This window comes from Cryptomeria japonica, chromosome 6, assembly GCF_030272615.1.
Source record: "Cryptomeria japonica chromosome 6, Sugi_1.0, whole genome shotgun sequence".
Classification (NCBI taxonomy): Eukaryota; Viridiplantae; Streptophyta; class Pinopsida; order Cupressales; family Cupressaceae; genus Cryptomeria; species Cryptomeria japonica.
Window position 1 is genome coordinate 202286744 of NC_081410.1, and position 21762 is coordinate 202308505.

General features: G+C 32.0%; 1 protein-coding gene across 1 annotated transcript; it reads left to right on the forward strand.

Annotated features, from left to right (window-relative positions):
* The first annotated feature begins 12097 nt into the window (after positions 1-12097).
* Positions 12098-15467, forward strand: LOC131069854 (putative NAC domain-containing protein 94). Its single transcript, XM_058005434.2, has 3 exons — positions 12098-13149; positions 13334-13638; positions 14432-15467. The coding sequence occupies exons 1-3, from the start codon at positions 12969-12971 to the stop codon at positions 15107-15109; spliced, it is 1164 nt and encodes a 387-aa protein (XP_057861417.2). The 5' UTR covers positions 12098-12968; the 3' UTR covers positions 15110-15467.
* The last annotated feature ends 6295 nt before the right edge of the window (positions 15468-21762 follow it).

Sequence of the window (21762 nt, forward strand, 5' to 3'; positions counted from 1 at the left end):
GCTAACCAAGAGCTTCCATAAGCTCAAAATTTTTCTCAATTATATTTATGTTTATGTCTTCGAGCTCCTCCATGATGGTCCTCATGGCGCTTTTCTCCTTGTTCCTACCCCTATATCTAGATTTTTCTTTTTAGACTTGGCAGTTGATGGCAGAATACTGCTGAGCGGATGGGCTTTATGAATTGTAATTTTCTCATTCAAATTTTTGAGGCTTCAACACTATTTTTCATAGCCTCTTTACTAATCACCACCTAACCCTTGAGATTACCCTTTACTTCATCCATGCCCTTCTCCAAATTGGCAATTCTAGCTTCATGCTTTGTTTTCATGACCTTCACATCTTTAGTCAATTTCTGGGTCATCTCAACTTAGCATTGTTGGTCACCATCTATTGTAAAATATTATGATTCTTGATTATATGAGTGCATAAATTTATATTAACAATGCTAAAAAATATATATTAATACTCTTTAGCATGCCACTTTAAAGAAATTAGGTAATAAGATCATATTATCTAAGTTGGTAACATGTCAAGAAAGAAGATAAATGAATATTTATTTGTTATTATATACTTTCTACTATCTCAAGTTCACAATAGAAGAATGGCTATTTTTAGTGATTTGATTTCAAATTGTGTCATGCCTTACATTTGGTATTCTAGTTATAGACATTAAACAATAATAATTTCTATTGATGTAAACTTTCTAAATGATTTTTTTTAAGCCCAAAAATTTAGGTAGATGTCTATGTTATGGGGTATGATAAGGTACTAGTGGCAACTGGGCCACCATGCCTAGGTAGTCATGGGTTAGTAGTGGTGGTTAAACCACCATACTTGACCCCATAGGTAATGAGATAGAGTTATTACAACAATATTATAATATGAGAACAATATGAATTTGGAGTTGAAGTTTTCTACTATTATATTTATTTTGTTATTGTGAGGTTTGGAAAGGTTGAGGTTTTGAGTGCAAAGCTCAAGAATTGGCAACTATGAAAGTGTTTGTCTTTTGATTTGGTTCCCTTCAACATAGAGTAGTTTATGAAATCCTCTTTGGTATTAAAGTATAATTTATTTTGTGTGTGTTTATCTATTATTTTAAAGAGGGGTCTATTAGAAAATATATTCCATGTTCTATCCACAAAGCCTAACTTTTTGTGATGGTTCAAGTGTATAATACTCCAAACCATCCTCCAATTTCTATACCCATTCATCCATTTAAACTATTGTTGTTATATACAAATAATAGTTTTTATTGATCTCAATACTATCTAGTTGTTACCTATTAATGGAAAAATCCTTTTCTAGGCTTCTTTAGCATAACAATTATTTGTCCTTCTTGCCTTTACATGTCATGCAAATTGTATACTTCTAGCCTTCACATAAATGAAATTGAAAAAAAAAATTTATATTATGATTGATAAACTATTGACTTGTTATAACTAATAAACAATACCCATCAATCATACCATACCATTATTTTTGGTTATGTATTTACATTCACATACTAATATTTTATTAAATTAAGTCACCATAGGAATTCATCCTTAGATGAAAACATTTTTTTTGACATTCAATCTACCAAATATTAGCTTATGTTATGAATGAAAATAAGGTTACATAGAAAATATGAATCCTATTATAGATTCATATATAAAGTAGAAGTATATTTGAGATTATCAAATTTATAATGATAATTGGGTTTTTAGTGAACCATCACATGCATGTAGACAATTTGAATTTATTATCTAATCAATATATTAAGGTAGCTAAGGGAATGTTTAAATGGTAAATTAGCATCATATTTGCTATCCTATAGGCTAATATTTATATTATGCATTACATAGCCTATATTGTCCCAATAATAGATTTGTGATTAATTGTTATTTCTATTTTCACTAATATTTGCTATTGATGCCATATCTTATGCATATGACATGTTTTCTATTTTTTTTATTGTTTCTACTTTGAATAGAAACCCCATTTTTATTTATGAACAACCCAAACTTCTTATTTAATTGTGTGGAAGAAATAAATGGTCATTATAGTTTAAACTTTTCTCTAGGCCCTCTTTTTTCAACACATGCGTTTTCCTTTCTTGTTTCGATTCTTTTACCAAGATCCAGTCCATTAATTCTTGATCTAGTAACTGGATGCTAAGTAAGCGAAAATAAAATTTAATGAATAAGAAGAGGAAATAAAACATTTTTTTTTTTCAATAAATTTTTATTATAGAATAAATATAGTATGGGCCACTTCAAGCATTAGACCTATCACTTTACTCTACCTAACCTAATGAGGAATATGCAACCTATGGAAAGAATTTCTACAGTTACAAGCTACTTGATTTTAAACTTGATCATTCACACTCAAATCTTTAACCAAAACCTAATTATTAGAATATGAACCAAAGTTAGACACATTTGAATGATTATCAATATGTTATAAATTTAGGGTAAGAAATAAAAGGAAATTTTAATTTGATTTAGATCCCAAGAATTATATAGATCATATTGTCATTAATGTGCACCCAAAAGGAAACCCTACCCAAGTGATTGTGAACTAGCTACTATTAATTCAAGCCTTAAATCCATTCCTCACTAAATTTAAAATTTGGCATTATATTGAATTCTAAAACTAACAAGTTGATTATAACTTCCTACAAGCAATTTCAAAATTTTAACTCTATTAAAAGTCTCATTAAACATTTGGCTACATATTTTAAAAATTTGATATGCATGCTAAATTCATATAAGTGGCACATCATTAAGTTGTATGGCATGGGTAGATTATGCACAAGGTTTGAATGGGTTTCTTCTAAGGTTATGCAATATTTTCATGAATAATGTGGACAAAGAGGGTTTATCTGGCTAATTTAAGTGTTGAGCAACAAAGTGGGTGTGTGGGTTTGTAGAAGCTATGCAATGTATCTATATATAGTTGCATGTTTCTATGGAGAAAAAATTCACCCCAAGAGAGCTTGTGAAAGGATCAACATGGACTATGCAAGACAAATAAATTAGGACCTTGAACAAGAGTTATATTGGTTCACTATAATTTTCCACTACAATAAAATAAAAAATACGTGCAAACATGTCCAAATTTTAATATTATGCATTAAAAAATAGGCAATACAAGAAATAGTTTAGGGTGATTCCATATTTTTTTAACTCAAGGATGAACTCCTAGATCAATTTTGGTCATAATAAACCCACTTTTTCCCTAATATATGGATCGAGTCCCAAGATAAGGTTCCTCATTTTTAATTCCTCAACCATCTTCTAGAGAGAAACATGTATAAGGATTTTATTATAATCTTAATATTGTACAACTACAATAATACTCTATTTTAGGTTGTGGAACTTTGTATCATTCTCATCATATAAAAGAGTGGAGTAAGCCACCTATTTATAATATAGAAAAATAAACAATCCCTTTGTCATGGCGTTTTCCTTGGTGAATTAAATTTTAATATATTAACTCTTCAACAAAGCAATTGCATCGCTAATTAATTGGTAAGTGCTCCAATATGCCTTTGCTAAATCTAACAACTCCCTTAACTCTTGAAGTATTCTTCTATCTTAGTAGGAAAATTTATACCCCATGCCCAAATTGTGTGCCACAAATTTTTTTATGTGATACCTTCCTTAAATCCCTATATATTTTTTTTATTTTTATGTTTATCTTGTTTCCCATCTACAATAATGATTAATTGTTTTGTTCTTGATTTTTTTCATTTTTCTAAGGTGGATACTCAAGGGCTCTTCATTTATATTTTTTGTAGGTACATACCTTTAAGTTCTTCTATACCTTGTTATAAGCTCAACAATCTTGCACTTTTCTCATCGAGTTCATATTTAATATGGTTTTAATATTATTATTCATGAGGTCCCCTTGTTCAAGTCCTCTTTCTTGATTATTAGGAGTGCTATTATTCCTAAGCTTATCAATGTTTTAATTTTGTTGATCACCCAACCTCTATAATATGGATTGCACAATGGTTTTTTATTTGAGTATAGCTTTTTAAGCGTAGGTTGTCATGTTTAAGCCATGTTGTGATACCAAATTCAATACCCTTAGTGTTATTCTCATTCAAGTAAACACATTTATTTTCTTTAGATATTATAGCATGATAGAAACTAACTAGGGTTGAGATTACCCTTTAATTTTACCAACTTATACATCAATGAAAATGTTTAACACATCTTTTCATGTAATAGAGAATTAAATACTACATTAAACATGTGATTACATCAATGATATTTAAAATAATATTGATCTTTTGCATTTATTTATTAAAATTAAATGAACTAGAGTTGTGTTAAAAATAAGCTCATTCATTCTCCAATATATTCTTTCATTACTAAAGCTATACAAAGTTCCATATATAATATTGTATCAATAAGATTACTTTGATGAGAATACATGTATAATGTTTATTAGTAAATATTACAAATTTGTGAACATTTCTTCAATACAAATAATGGGAATACAACTGGACTGTCCAAGAATATTTTTTTATATATATTTATACATTTATATTTTATTAAGTACATATTCACCATGTGTAAAAATGATGTGGAAGTTTCTCTGAATAGATTTTTCTCTAATTATTTGGAAAATGAGTACCATGGAGGTATTTTACTACCAATCACAACTCATTAACTCCCTTTCACTTTTCCACATGAAATTAGCATGTCATGTTAGAAATAATCACTCAAAAACATAATAAAAGAGAGAGTTCCTAGAATCATGCGTGAACCAACAACTACATAAATAAATAAATTTCAATATACAATACTTAATATAAAATCCATACCCAAATACCAATTTGTAACAACCCTACTTGGGTTACTACTATTTTTTTTCAGTACAACTACTACACTTAAGTAACTTTTTGTACATAGCCCGACGAGATAGCGTAGTTGGCTTGGGTTGTGGGTTTGCTCCCTATTGGTTTTGGGTTCAACTCTGAGGCCTTGTACTCACCCGATGGGTCTGGCAAGCGGGTTGCTTGGTCCATCCCCAGGGATTAGTCTCGTCTCTCCTGAGCCCCAACTTGGTTGTTAATGGCCAAGGTAAGGTTCTAGGTTTGGGCGTTGGGATGGGATGCGGGGATACCCTGAGTTAACAAAAAAAAGTAATTGTTTGTACATCATTCATTAATATAAATTCAACTAGAAAGATCCATATATATTTTTGAAAAATGCAAGGATTTCTCATAATAGTTCAAGATGCAAATCACCAAATCTATTTTTCGTTCAATAGGATATTATGAAAATTGATAATGTATTACAAACATGTGCAATACAAATAATTAAAATCTCGTATAATTTATTATTCAATGATCATAATTATAGATTAGTACAAGCACCAAATTAGATATCTCACAAGTAAATTTGCATCAACAAATAAGGACTTCATAAAAATGTCCAAAGAAACAAATCTCCACATCTTTAATTATCTTATACAAAAAATATTTTAGAATATACATGATCTATCAATGGAAACATCTAATTATCTAAGCATATGTACACACACACACACATTACATGTATGTTCAAGGTTACACTATCGATACAATTTAATTATTTTAATCATTAAGATCAAACAAGTTAATCTCAATATTTTTGTGATAGGCTTTTAACTTCTAACTTGTATTGGTACACAATGATCCCAACCATGTAAGTACACATATCACTTTCCCACTATCTAAACTAATCCATAGATCAATTGGGAAATGATTCTCAAGGCTAAGTCCCAATAGACATGATGGGGGACAATTAGATTCATATCATAGCCTTACCATGATCATTATAAATTCCATATACACTCACATGAATAGTTGGTAATAAGAAGAGAAGCCAATTACATAAAAAGAATCCTAATACCTAGTTAAACAACACATTGGGATGAAGCATAAAACCCTTTCTACTTGTAGGATGACTTGATTTTTGTTAGAGATCATATATATTTTTTTTATAAAAAATACGTTGTTTAAGTCTACAGAGGTTCCATTTAAGGATGCTCAATTGAAGGTGATTAAATCAAACCCCCTTAGACTAGGTCACCTTGGATAAAATTATCCCTCGACTTAGACCTACCCCCGCCGTAGTATCTTCCATGCATGTTAAAATGTTGAAAAATAAATAAATTCACTTCACCTTTTGGGAGATAAAATGAAGTAATTTAAAATCATCATTTCGCATGTGTGTATCTCTCAATGTTAACTTTCTAAAATGTATAACATGTATTTTATTTTTTAATATATAATTTAAATTTTATATTAAATGTAGGTCCATTATAAAAATAATGGCCTTTAGTCAATTTAATAGGAAAAATAACAAATGTTAACAATAAAATTAGATCACACTTTGCATGAATATCCATGTTTTAATGATTTTTTAAATTTATACACTAAGATAAATGCGAGATGGTAAAATACAGGGCCAAAAAATTTGTTTTTGATTATAAAATTAATAAAACAAGAGTGTTGGCAATATATAAAGACAAGTTGGACAAACCACATACAATTGGTCAAGAACAAACCACTGATAGAAAAGGCCATAATAGACCACTTACAACACTCTAGCACAATAACTAGTAACCCACATAAAGGGTGGGGAGAAATTTCACCCACAAATCGAGGAAGAGTTTGGGAAGAGGAGGAAGAACAATCTCCGGGCCTAAAGAATCCACACCAAAAATAAGAGGCATAATGCCATTATGAGAGGAGACATCATTAGCTTGTGAAGATTCATTAGAGGAAGAATAAGAAACTAGGATAGCTAGGTGATCACCATATGCATTCTTCCAACAAGTGGCAATAATATATAAAATGGTTGATACAAAATTAACAAATATTATTTATGCATCAAGTATTAAAGTTACTAATTCAACTCCAATAAATTATGGACATATTGTATATTTTAAGAAAGTTATATGAGATGGTAAAATGTTGCTTAATAAAATAATATGATTGAAAAAATGAATAACTAGTCTTAATTTAGAAAAAAAAACTTATAACTTGAATCTACAAGGGAAATACCACAACTCATTCATGTAAATGATCCTTAAATTATTTAGCATTCATTTGATATATTTAACACAAATAAAAATATATATTAATTTTGGTGTTCAATTATGCTAAAAAATGAGACATTGTATTGTATTGTCATCCAGACTCATTTGAGAATAAATGTGACCAACCAAAAAGTAGAAGGCTACTACATCTTGTACTACACAAGTCTTCTTTTCTAGCTCATGCACTTATCAGTTGTGATGAAAAGATAAGCATCCCATGGATACTATTTGTGGTCATTACCAACAAGGACATATAAGTATTTAATAGATTTCATAGGGGAAAGGAGCTAGTAGTGGACATAGCTAACTTCGCCCATCTTAAGCTCCTAAACAGTTCATCTGATTTCGACGATTTTTTTTTTGTTCTCTTTGTATGTGACTTAGCTGCTTAAAGCTATTGTTTTGGCTTATGGGTAGTAATGATGCACGCTGTGGAATTCGTTATGTGCACAAACATCAAAAAGTACAAATTTTAAAGTGTGGTCCAATACATAATCACCTTTGTGCCAATAGTAGATAACTCAAAATAGCCAATAGTAGTGGACAAATTCCCCAGTAATTAAGCACAAATGACCCAGTAGTGGTGCACAAATGTCCCAATAATGGGCTAATTATGGTTAAAAAAGCTAAAATATTGTCCACTATTGGTATATGTGATATTTATTAATGGACCTTCCATTACCATATTTTGTGGCTCCTACTATGTCTACTAACGGGGGATGAGGTTGACAAAAAGATGACGATTATTGGTCTTATGTCCACTATTGGCTCCTTTCCCTTAGTAGCAAGGATTATTTAAATTGAGAAACACTTTAAGTGAAGGAATAAGAGGTTTTAGGACAACATTAATTATTTTGAAGTTGAAAAATCTTCATGATGATATGGGACATCTTAAAAAAATATTTAGTACATGCAAAACTTGAGAAAAAGTAGTGTTTCTATCTTTGATATAAGTTGAGGTTTTATGCATGTATTCATCGAGGTAATTCATCCAAAAAAAAGTGATAGTTTTAGCCTTGAGAAAAAAAGAAAAGAAAATTTGTTAGCAATAGTTTCATTATTGACGAGGGGTATAGTCTAGAAAAGTTGTCATCAATAATTGTCTCTTGATGACAAAAACTACTTTTATTATGTTAGAGAAAATACCCTATAACTTCTAATTTCCTCAATCCTATAACTTCCTTCAAATTTCACTCTTTTGTTATTTATTATAAGAGTAAAATATGTTGTTACATATGTCTAGAAGACATGGAAAGGGACATGCACTTGGAATTAGAAGTGAATTCTAGTGGTTTTGTAGTTTCAATAGAATTTGCTTTAGAAAATCTTAGGAATAGGAGATGTTTAGGGAGTTTGCAAGAAATATTAGGTCTTTAATAAGTTAGAGTTAGGATGGTTGTGTGCTCAAGGGGCCTGTTGACATTGAAGATAGTGACTATGTGAGTGTTTTGGTTAAAAATTTTGTTGGAGTTTTCCCCTAGAATTTACATTCTCCAAGGCAAGCTTTTGTTGTTCTCAATTATGGGATTGCCTACTCTCATTTCCTTATGGTTTTTGAGATCAAAACATAATTATGAAAATTTGGTCATTCATATTTTTCGTTTAAATTTCTTATTGCTAAATTATAGTATGGATTCTCCATCACAGTTTCTTAAATATTATAATGGTTCAATAGTCAAAGGTAAACTTTTATTAATTACTCTTAATGAGCTCAATTGTTGAGGATGATGGTATGTTCCTTGATTACACAATTCACCAAGGTTCAAATCTTCTAAAGTTGTGATTAGGCTAAGTTCAATTTCTGGACGATTTTGATGGATCAATTCCCTTACTCAATACAATTTCACTAAAGGATGGCTTAATTGGTTGAGCTCAATTGTTGAGTATGATGGTATGTTCCTTGATTATACAATCCATCAAGGTTCGTATCCTCTAAAGCTGTGATTGGGCTAAATTCAATCTCTAAATGACTTTGATAGATTGGTTCCTCTACTCATAACAATTTAATTGAAAGATGACTTCTAGTTTAGATGTATGCTTACCCTTCGTGTTATAATCCATTTAAAAGAAATGTAAATGTAAATGCACATTTTACTTACACAATAATTTATCAATAAAAACAATTTTTTCCCTAGAGTAGAACCCACCCACCCACAAATGTGGCATCATCCATATAAATGAGGTTGTTGGGGGTCTATACACCCACCTAAGCTTCCCATTCATGTGATGGTACCGAGGAATTCCTCTCCCTGCAACTTGTAACTGTGTTTCTTCCATTATAACCAAGACAACAGCCATGTAGTGCGTTTGAAGCAAATGGTGTGTGCTCTCTACCTTTGAATGCACGTTTTGCTTACACAACATCTACATCACCTGGGCTACAAAGTTCGAGGCCAAAATTAGTTAAGAAAGGAGGAGGAAAGAAAAGTCAGCAAAGTCCTCAGTTAACGAGGCTTGAAGGGCATTGTGTTGCTTGGGGCAAGGGAGATTCTTCTCTATCCCTGTAAGCACTCCATCACCATCTCATGACTTCAATATATCTCTTCTAGTTTTTAATGCAATGGAGGGTTCAAGATAAGTTTTGAGCAATGCACGTGAGCTGCATTAATAGCTAACCAGTCTTTTCTCCCTACTCTTTCCACTCCAGTGCTCGACTCCCCATGTCAAATGCTTCTCTCAATGCAATACCTGATTCTTTTGTACATTTCTTTTTCAAAGATTTAGTATTTCCATATCACTAAACACTATTAATTGAAATGGGCACCTCATGACAATGCAACAAACTTCATCAATCACCCAATATTTCTGTGTTTGCAAAAGCTCATGGGTTTCCTTATATCTGGATTGATGAGTCAAATTGACCGTCTGCTCATTTTATATTCCAACACATTTGCCGAAGACAGGTAAAACAACTTTAAAGTTTTCATTGTGTCTGCCGACTTAATGGGATGGCAATTACCTGGCATATTAGAGCTTGTAACTCGGTGGATTGGGTGGTTTCAAAACACTTAAGAGCTGATTTGGTAACATGATCATTTCATTAAGAAATTACATAATAGCATTTCAAAATGTATAAATAGATTTTTTATTTTATTTTATCTTGATGATGGAATATGATCTGAAATCAAGATTTCTTTTTCTTTTAGATTAGATCAGATATTTTTTGTTGTTAATGTTTCGGATCAAAATCTCTCATCCATCATTAGAGAAGATAGCAAGAGAAGAGAATTCAACATGGGTCATAGAGTTTGAACCGAAATATTAGCATTAAAAAATCTACATGATCTAATCTAGAAGAAGAAAAATCTTGAAATCATTATAGACCGTAGAAACTTCATGAATTTGATGATTTGTAATGTTAATATAGAAAAAAAATTACATAATCAAATTAAAATATATCAAACTAAAGAATTTTGAAATTTGAAAGTAATTTAGATATATAAGTCTTCATAGAATTAAGAAAGTTTTTTTCTTCAAAAATAGATAAAGAAATATCTCAATTTTTCCACTCTTTTTAGTTGAACTTTTTCACACTTGTATCTTTGAGTGGATAAGACATATCCAAGGTTGAAAATCAATGGTATGAAATGTATAAATTATATTTAATCTTTTAAAATTTTGTGTAAGTTTAGTTCATAAAACATTATATAATTAAATTTTTGTTTCTCTTGATTGATTTATTTAATAGTGAAATTTGTGTTTTTATATTATTATGTTTTTAGTTGTAGGTCTATTTTAAAGAGGATGTCTTGATATATTGACATATTGACAAATGACACAATTTGAATTGAAGTTGAGTTCATCATCTTATGTCTCTATCTATCTATTACACATATTCTTATACACTTAATCCTTATTACATCCATTTGTTTGTGCATCTTTATATATTTATTTTATCTTGCTTATGTATTATATCTATACACATACATATTTGACACAAAAATTATTCACTTTGATTTGCCTCCTTTTATATTCCAAGGCAAGTTTGTAATGGTAGGGATGCCCTTAATTCATACAATTGTCCTTCTCAAATTCAAATTCTAATATTCAAATTAGTAAACTCCCACTTATACCCTTCCTACCTAGGACCAACTAATCACAAGTTTGTGCAACATATTGTCACTCCATCCTTGTATACAAGGCATCCAATGCATTCATTATAAGAATTCAAGAATTAACTTGAGTCTTCTCTTGTTCTAAAGATCATATATATAAGGATTTGGTGCATTAAGAGTAATTTATACATATATGATCATCCTAAGAACATATGCATGATTGAAGAGTGGTGTTTTTTATCATTTATAGACAATTTTTTCAAGTTGACCTTGTAAAACATTTCCCCTAATGACATAGTGATAACCTTATCATGATAATTATAAATATTACTAGTGTACAAATACCAAGAACAATAAAAAAACATAGATGTACATTAGATTAATAGAATGGCCTAATTCTATATCATGTAGGGACAAATCCATAATTTGGGGGCTAATTCATGACAATGAAATCCTTCGACATAACCAAATAATTGCATAGAGATTTATTTGCCAAAATGATCATATTATCCAAGCATATTCTTGTCTAATATCAAGATCTTCATTGTTGACATACAGTCTTTACTCATAGATTTAAGTACCTCGCGTCTTGATTAATTTTTTATCTTAACAGTTATAATTTATATTAAAAATATTATAAATTTTATATTAAAAAATTCTCATATATATAGAATTAATTTTACATTTGCAACTAAATTGGTCTACAATGGTGGTGAAAACCTGTGTAAAGCCATGGAATAGAATTTAACAATAAATAGTAAAAGAAAAATCAAATTTTTTACAGATATCAGTAAACTTTTGATTTACTTTACATATACTATATTCAGTGCCATTTTCTCTATTTTATAGTTTATCCATTCCTACATCTGTGTAAGGAGTAAGGACCCGTATTGACAAGAGAGCAGCCATACACTAGATCTAATGACAACTTTTTGGAAATTCTTTTAATCCAAATGTCCCCTGGTTTTGAGGTACAGAGATTTGGCTTTTGAGAGCAATTACACTTTAACCTTTTTGGTCACACATAAAAAGATGAGAAGCAGACCATCTACCTTTCTATCTTCTTGTCGTGAGCAGTAAAACAGGGTCTCCATGTTGAAGACACATTAAAATTGAGTATAAATTGTTTGTGAGCAGCAAAAGAGGGTCTGAGTCCTGAAAACCTAAGTATAAATTGTATGAGAAATCTTAATGGCTGCCAATCGTGTACAGCTAGGTTTTGTTCAGTCAAAAAGCAGGGTAGCGAGGGTCAAACGGGTCGTAGAAGTTGTGTTAGATCGAGGCGGATCCACAGGCTTATGCTCATGCAATCCAGTTATGATATTACGTGAAGGGGTTGTGTGGGCATGTAAAAATACCAATTTTGCGGGGTCTATCCAATTTTTAATTCAGCCCCACATGCCCAGCTTCTTCCTCGATCACAGTGCAGAATGATAGAGATAAAGAATTGATAAATATATTCCAGAAGAAGTTTTGGGAATGGTGAAATGGAGGAAGTGGACAGAGGTATGACAGAGAGAAGTTTCAGAGGGTATAGGATTTGGAATTTGGGAGGATTATATGCGGTGGATATGTCCCCCACGTTCGTGTCATTCGATTTTTGAATAGAGATGGATCTTCCCTTACATTCGCATGCAGACACGCTCAACCTTTTTCTACCAATTTACAGTCCCTGAAGGGCGCCCTAAGCCTCGCCTGTAACCCCTCCTCCTCTCCATAAATGGGGGCACAGCTCATTCAGTAAGGGAAAGACTCATTCAACTCACTTGATTGCATTTGGTTGATCAGAGTGTGGGTTCTAGAGTATTGTGTTGAATTTCAATTCAGTCATGGAGCAGAAAAATGAGTTAGATCAAGGAGATGAGATAATGCTACCAGGGTTCAGATTCCATCCTACTGATGAAGAACTTGTTGCATTTTATCTGCGTAGAAAGGTGCAGAAGAGGCCTCTGTCCATTGAGCTCATCAAACAGCTTGATATCTACAAGTTTGATCCATGGGACCTTCCAAGTATGTTGATAGTTTCTTTCATTGTTTTTAAAACCCTAGTGATTGATTTTTTTGCTGGTTGGTCTTTCCAAGAATCTGACTTCTTTGGTGAATTGGGTTGTTTGGGATTGATTATCTTGCTAGTTGGTTTTTCCAAGAATCTGACTTTTTTGGTGAATTGGGTTGTTTGGATTTGTGCAAGAAGAGATGGCGAGCATAGGAGAGAAGGAATGGTATTTTTACTGTCCAAGAGACAGGAAATATCGCAACAGCAACAGACCCAATAGGGTTACCACTGCGGGGTTCTGGAAGGCTACAGGGACTGATAGGCCTATTTATTCTTCTGATGGGACCAACTGCATTGGACTTAAGAAGTCTCTTGTCTTTTACAAAGGGCGGGCCGCCAAAGGGATTAAGACAGATTGGATGATGCATGAGTTCCGTCTTCCTACCCAGTTGCCTGTCTCCTCTCCTTCTAAAAGACCTCTCGACAAGGATCTGCCCCCCAATGTAAGTTTACAGAATTTCTTCATGTACAAGCCATTATCAAAGCTTTGAAGGATTTCTTGGTAGCCCATATAGAACCAATGCACTTAGAAAAAGTAGTCACCAGCTAATAGATTTCAAAGATCTTTCAGAATCTGCATGATCTGAATGTTTAAATAATTTATACACAATCAAATCCAGAAACATAAAATAGATAGTCACCAATTTGATTGAAAGTTTGGGTTTTGTGGATGCCCTCTGGTCACTGGCATCCTTTACCCAGATAAAAGTTTGCAGCCACCCTAATTTCATTAGTTGAATAGTTTATTTTGGGGGGCAATTCTTTCAAGTCTACATTCCCCAACATCTTTTGAGAATGCTGAAAGTGTATTAACTGTTGTTTCAGTCTCCATCGACGTTCTAAGTATATGTTATATGGTCTCTATCCTTCCATTCACACCAGTGCCATTTGCATATTGATCATTTGGGAGCATTACCATAATCTCAATTTCTCTACTTCATTACTTTGCTCTGTGTTTTTCTACTGTTTTAGTGAGACATTTTCTTCAGAGCAGGAGAGTTTACAATTGTATTGTTTTCTTAAAACCCAGTAAAGTTAATTGCACAGCAATTCACACATGACTGTTATATTTGGACAACAATGAGCCTGTTGGATTCAAACTCATTTGTATAACGCACACTGAGGCTTTCCTACTGATGATTTTTTTAAAAAATTAAAACCCAAATTGTTAAAAACTGTTTCAGTACATGTTTGTGTTATTAACTTGAACCTTGTGTGTATGCTGCATATTTTCAGGATTCTTGGGCTATATGTCGTATATTCAAGAAAAGCACAGTAGCACAGAGAGTTCCTCATCATATGTGGACACCACCAATGGTGGACAGATCATTTGAATCAAGCTGCAACAATAACTACAGCTATAACAACATCATGGACATCCCACAACCCAAGGCAGGCACTGGAGATGTACAAACACACCCCGCTTCTACAAATGCCATACCGTCTTCAATAATGGCAGGCACTGAGGAATTCCAGTTCCTGAACCAGCAACAGCCCACAAACATGGCCTTTGGCTCTTGCAAATTCAGCCATGCCAAATCAATTCCATGCTTTCTTCCTGCAAGATCGCTATCTCTGCCAAATCTGGAATACTCAAACACTAGTGATCAATCTCATTACAATGAGCATTCAGCAGAGAAAAGCACCCTTAATTTTGTGAGTTACATGTTGCAGATGCCACCTCCTGCAGATGATGCCCAGAAGACTCAGAATCTCTCTCCTGATGTCTGTACTGATCATCAACAACAACAAGAAGCAGAGGCTTTTCTTAAGAAGAACAAAATATTCAACAGCATTCCCATGCCAGGGAACATTAGCCTCTGCAACTCCTTGCCATTCCAGTCCAATCTGTATGATGTATTGAAGGGTGTGAGCACTAATCAATGGGACATTCCCACCTCTGCGATATTGTAACTGTCTGGTAAGGTTAAGCTTACACAATAACATACATACGTTATACAATTATATACAGCAAACATACACAGCAATATGCTGGATATATTGGATACACTGTTAACTGCTTTGTGTAGACCTCCATACAAAAGCCTTTCCTTCCATCAAATCAATCCACCCATCAATAACCTGATTAGTTGCAATTCATCCAGGAAAAATAAGTCGGAGCACTCTCTTGTTATTCATGTAACAGATCCTGTTTTGGGTGCTCCAAGAGTTTTTAGGTGTTTGAAATTTTCTGCCTGTGATTTGATCTTGGTCTTTGTATATTCCTTTGATTTGGAAATTGTAACTTGTAACCTTTTCTAAATATATATATATATATAAATGATACGGTACTTGCAATTTGTAACAGTGGTAATGAGATATTAATACTGTTTCGATGTGAGAGGGGTTGGCTGAAAGATATGGACCATTTCCAAGGCTAATTATAGGACTTAATTTTTTATGAATAATTATATTTTTTTCATTATATTATCTTGTATTATTTTTCAGCAAATTATTCACATTCTAGATATAAATTGATTCAATTAAAAAGAGATTAGGTTTAAATTTTATTAATAATTATATTCTCTTTATTATTTTATCTTGTATTATTTTGCATCAAATTATTAACATTCTAAATGGAAATTGATTCAAATCTTTTTAACAACACATCAGACACACTAAAGATATATTGAAGGATAATTTTGAATTATAAAAAAATTTAGTGATATTTTTATTAATAAAAGATCTTAAGGAATAGTTTGGTAATAATTTAAATTACTAAATATAGAATTATAAGTATATATTTCTTATAATTCAAATAGGAGATTTTTGATAATAAGAGATGGTTGAGAAGGATTATCATGTTGTGTAATCACTTATTAGGATTGTTCATTAGATAGGGGATTTGGCGTCTCCAACCCACCTTGTAGATCTAGTACAATCAAGGAGACAACAACACTTTGGATCCTATTGACAAGTTATATACACGGCCTTAGAGCTATTAAAAAATAGGGAAGTTCCTACTAATGAAAGCTTGCTCACTTAGTAGGTAAATCTAAAATCTTGGTGTTAAACATTAGTTGATTTACTATAAATTGGTTGTGTGGAAGTTCAAATCACCAAATTATAAGATTCAAACTATAATAGTAGATGTATATAGAGAAGTCTTTTCAAGAAAAAATCCACCACCAAAGAAAACACTAATAATGTATTAATCCAAATGATGTTTTGCAATAATACAATAATGTGCTCCTTAGATTAACAACATTTTGGCAACAACTATGTACTTGTAAAGTAATGCACCATACTTCCATCTAATACATACAATTTATGAAGAAGAATTGAGAGGAAACCACAAGTAGATTCCTAAAACCAAAACCACCACAATCCATGATTTGGGAAGAAACCCAATGTTCCCATGATGGAATCAATCAATGCACAATGGATAGAGCCAATAATAATGTCTTTGATTGCGCTATCATTTAGTGGGAACACTTCCCAAAAGATGTCATCCAAGTTTGCCTCCATCATCTCACATGGAATGTACTTGATTAATGTAAAGAGACACCACTCTCCCTCCTAGTACTTAAAAATGATAAACTAACATAAATGACCTCAAATCAATGTTTAACTACCATTGGTATGCTCCACTTCCCTTCTTAATGCCATGACAACTAATATTGCAAGTCATTAGAGAGAATAATAATGAAACAACAACATCTCTCAATACATGGACATCCAAGAACCCATTCCAAGGAAGTTGGAGATGCAACATTAGACATTTAGATATAATCAAATATCAAATTATCCCAACAAGAGCCACTCAAGAAATGTCTAACATCTTTGTCATACGAAGACAGATCATCCCCATCCATGCACAGGAGGTGGAAAATATTGGCTTTGATTGTAGGAGAGACTTCACCTATATAGGAAAGGAGGAAGAGTGATCTAAACATTACCATTAGTAGAGGCCTAGCTCATAGTGTAAGGAGCACTTCCCTAATTTTTAAGTGAATTTTGTAAATGTTAAAATTCAAGAGTGACCTTATTAACTTAAGCTTTACTCTATAAGTGCACATGAGAAACCACTGATTCATGATTTGACACAATATGTGAAACAATTTGTTCCTTTTTCAAAGGTGTTGACTCTAAAAAATGTAGGCCTTTTCCTCTAGAACCATTGCTTGAGATGAGACTAGAGGAACAAGGCATCTCAAGTACAAAGAATGAAACATCAACAAGGAGAGGAGAAAATTGGGCCAAGTCATAGGACGAGAACCTCTCCTCTTATTCATCTAATAACCTAGCAAGACTACACCTTCCTCCAACCCATATGCGAAAAATAAATATCTTATAGTGTTGCAACATGCTTTAGTTAATGCCAAACAATACAAATTAGGCCAAAAAATATGAAATTGGCTCAGAGACCAGCCTAAAATACATCAAATAAGTTTATCCATTATAATATTAATCTTTATGAATAACCTTTGGGTGAATACATTGGTGGCACATTGAGCTACACTAGCATTTACACCTACACACAACAATTAAACACCTATAGAGAAATGTTATGTATTTATATAGGGATAAAACCATAATTGGATACGCCTATAATTGTATGAGAGCATAGAAATTCCAACTCATTACTGTAATGGATAAGTTCAATTCATATCCACGAGTTAATAGTAGCATGGGATACAACAAAAAGTAATATAAGGCTTATACTAACCCATACCTTAATTTCACATTAGACAAAGAATGTAGTAATAACCCAATAAGGTTGTTGGAACAAAAAAATCTTTTGTATCTACCTTGGATATGACTCAAGATTATATTCAATACATCACCATGTATTTGAAGGTCATTAATCAAGACATAAATTTATTTTGAAGGTGGGGGAGCACATAGAGATATTTATTTTTATTAGTGGTGACCACATTAGGGCATGGAATCACCAAAATCTAAGACTTGAAGCATGGATAAATTAACATGTATGAGGCCCAGTCAACTAAAATAGTGATATTATCATGTAGAGGAGGTCAAGAGGAATGCATCTAGGTAAAAATATTGGTCACCAACTTGTGGATTCAATCATAATATTAACCACCATAATCTCCTACAAGCTGAGAAACATAAATGGTGGGCCATTTACCAATATTTATAAATAGTCCTTGGTGAGTAGATGAGTGGTTCAAACACTAGTAAATACCTATACAATTGAATTAGGATCTCATAGCATCATGAGAATAGAATAGAACTTGAATATGTTCCTTCATTATAATTGTCCAACACATAAAAGACCTTCAAGGAATATCAGGATACCACATAGGAACAAATGGTGCAAAGCCTCGTTATACATTGACACCATATAATAAATCATCATAAGAAATATTGACACCATTATGTCTACCATATCCACACAAACCATCAAATAAAAAGGTAGTGAATTTTTTATATTATGAATGTGTCATATGGCATCATGTGACTAATCCACAAGCACTAGTTGGTGGGGCTTCGTGGGGGATTCATTTGATTTGGGAAAACATGGTTCAATGGGTAGATTTATTTAGGAATTTAAAAGATACCATCTAATTGACAAGTGGAGGTTCTAAGAACATACGATATAACTTAGATGAAGAACATGAAAATAAATTGGATAGTAGTGATGATGAGGGGTCAATCAAATGATTAGTAGTTAGTGGTTGAAGCATAGATGCAAGGAGGGAGATTACCCACCATGCACTAGAAATATAATGAGGGGCATGTGACAAGGAAAGAGGAAAATAATAGCGACTATCTAGCCACATGTAATCAAGGCAAATATCAAATACCAATGGACTAGGTATAGCAACAAACAATAAGCATATGAGTGACTAGGGTGAAAAGTAGGGGACTAACATAGGGTTAAGTATAATTGGTAGATAGAAATAAGGTAGTAATCAAATGGCTTTATAGATAAATTAAGCTACTAGCTAAAGAGAGGGTATGGGCTAAGTGAACCTTATGCATTAAATATGTTATGTATAATGGTAATAAATGGGAGTAGAAATATATAGAAGTGAGAATTTAACATTGATTGCAATATATCCCAATGACTAGCCATTCCAAGTCAACATAGAATAAAATAGAAGTGCATGTGGATCTACCAATACAAGATAAATAATTTGAATTAATGCATGCATGGAATATTAAATTAGGCATGCAAGGCTATTAGTAATTTGGATATATGGTTTAATACATGGAGGCCACAATAATAGGAGCTTGGAGCAAAAAATTAAGGACATGACAAAGGCAATATGCGAACACCACAATTTCTTAGGCATACCACAAAAGCCATATAGACACCAAGGATAACCCATCAAGGTAAAAACAAAAACCCTAAATTGATATGATCAACCCAAATGATCCTATTGGTCATTTATAGCTAGGGCAATGAAAATAAATAGATTTGCATAACTAGGCATAATAACCATGAATATCTGTTAGACCAAAAGCCCAAACTAGCACCTGAGAACCCTAAATAAAACTATGTTTGATTGGTTATTGACATAGGGATACAAGGAAGAATAATTTTCATTAAACTTGAAAGAGTATGAACACTAGCCCTAGTTGGGGATGATGCTCTTGCATGGTAATGCAAGGAGTTCAAAATACCTTCAATGTGTAGACTAAACTAGCAAAGGGGATGAAGATCGAGAGGACAACAAAAGAAATAACATGACAAACAAAACAAATTATGTGCTTATGTAGAGATATGATAACATAAAACCAAGACTATTATCTTGCAAACATTGGAATGCATGCTTAAATGGCGTGTTCTAAAAATAAGGCTAAAAATAAATTATCAAAAGATATTGCAAGATAATGCTTAAAAATACTCGATATCACAAATATAGAAAAAACAAAATGACTAGCACCACTTTCCTTTGTCATTTCATTACAAGTTGGAAGAATGAGTTTCCTTTAAAATTGAAAATACATACCTTGGTCAATTGCTACAAAATGTGTCTCTTAAATGGATACAAATTAAATCGCCACAACACAAGGAACATAATTTGGATCACTCCACATTATCATACATTGGGGCATTTTCATGGCAACACATACATATTCATCAAAATCTAAGCCAACATTAATAATTAGGCATGCAAGTGAGTGTTGATCTCCATCCTTCATGATTACGATACTAGCAAACCTATTGACATCCTCAAATGAATCAAAGTAAAAGGAAAATGCTCCAAGTTACAAAGGAAAATAGTACCTAACTATAAGTTTGATAACACAAAGAGGAATTTATTTATGTATGTCAAATTATAAGTAAAATTGTAACATGTTATTCTTTATCCTTCACTAAAAATTATAGCTAAAGATAAACTGCACTTGCATGTCATTCCTAGGAGAAGGAATGATGCAAGTGAATACTAAGGTGTAAGAGAACTAGCTTGCATCATCCATAAATTATTATTGTACTTTATTTATTTATAATTTTTGAATAACATTTTAGTCATCATCTAGGCATTGTATTCTTACTACAAATTTTGGTGTAATTCCACATTTCACATTTCTATTAGAAACACATGATCTACTAATATCCAATAATGCATCTTTCAATTTCTAGGAAATTTTAATAACCGCAAAAACACATTTTCGCTCTACACATATTAATAAGCACAACAGGATAACAAGATAACAAGATAACAACTAGTTTGGAAGTAGAGAGTCTGCAAAGTGTTTGTGTTTTTGAGTTTGATTGTTTGAGGCTAGAGAGGAATATCATCTTGCATCAACACATTATGTCTGTCATCAAGCAGTATATCTCTTTGTAGGTGGCAAAGGGAATCCCTAACAATAAGGCTCACTATATAAGAACTACTAATGATATTTTGGAAGTGAGTTATCTTGGATCCTCATTAGGAGTTTAATTTTATTTTTTAAGGAAGAGAATTGTATTGAAATATCATTTATAAATCTTTTATTTTGCACATAGTTATGCTCATCAATTTAAAGAATTATCTTGCCACATCTTTTGATAATTTACTTTAAGGAAGAGAATTGTATTGAAATATCATTTATAAATCTTTTATTTTGCACATAGTTATGCTCATCAATTTAAAGAATTATCTTGCCACATCTTTTGATAATTTACTTTTAGCCTTATGTTATATCGAGTATTTTACCTTGGGAAGATAATCTTCATTATGAAACATTACTATATCTTATATTAATTTTGTAAAAAGATTTGTGAACCTTACAAAACCCCTATTTTATTCATTAAACATAAAAAACCAAAAACTTTAACCATATATATATACCTCAAAGGTTTTTAATTTCCTAGGTTTCCATTATCCTACATTTTATTGACAAAATATAAGTTACAATGACAATATGTTTTATTCAATAGCAATATTGCCTTCATGTTTAGTTAGGATATGTCACAATAAAAGTGATATTTTCTACAACCTGATTATGTTACAACATAATTGTTAATGTCCTCTGTCAATCAAAGTGCCTCCCCCCACACAAATTTAAGAATTGTTTGCATAGGACAAAAGCATATTGATTTAATTATTAAATGCATATTTGTTTGCAATGGACATTTTTTATGGCTTAACCTAACCTTGACAAGT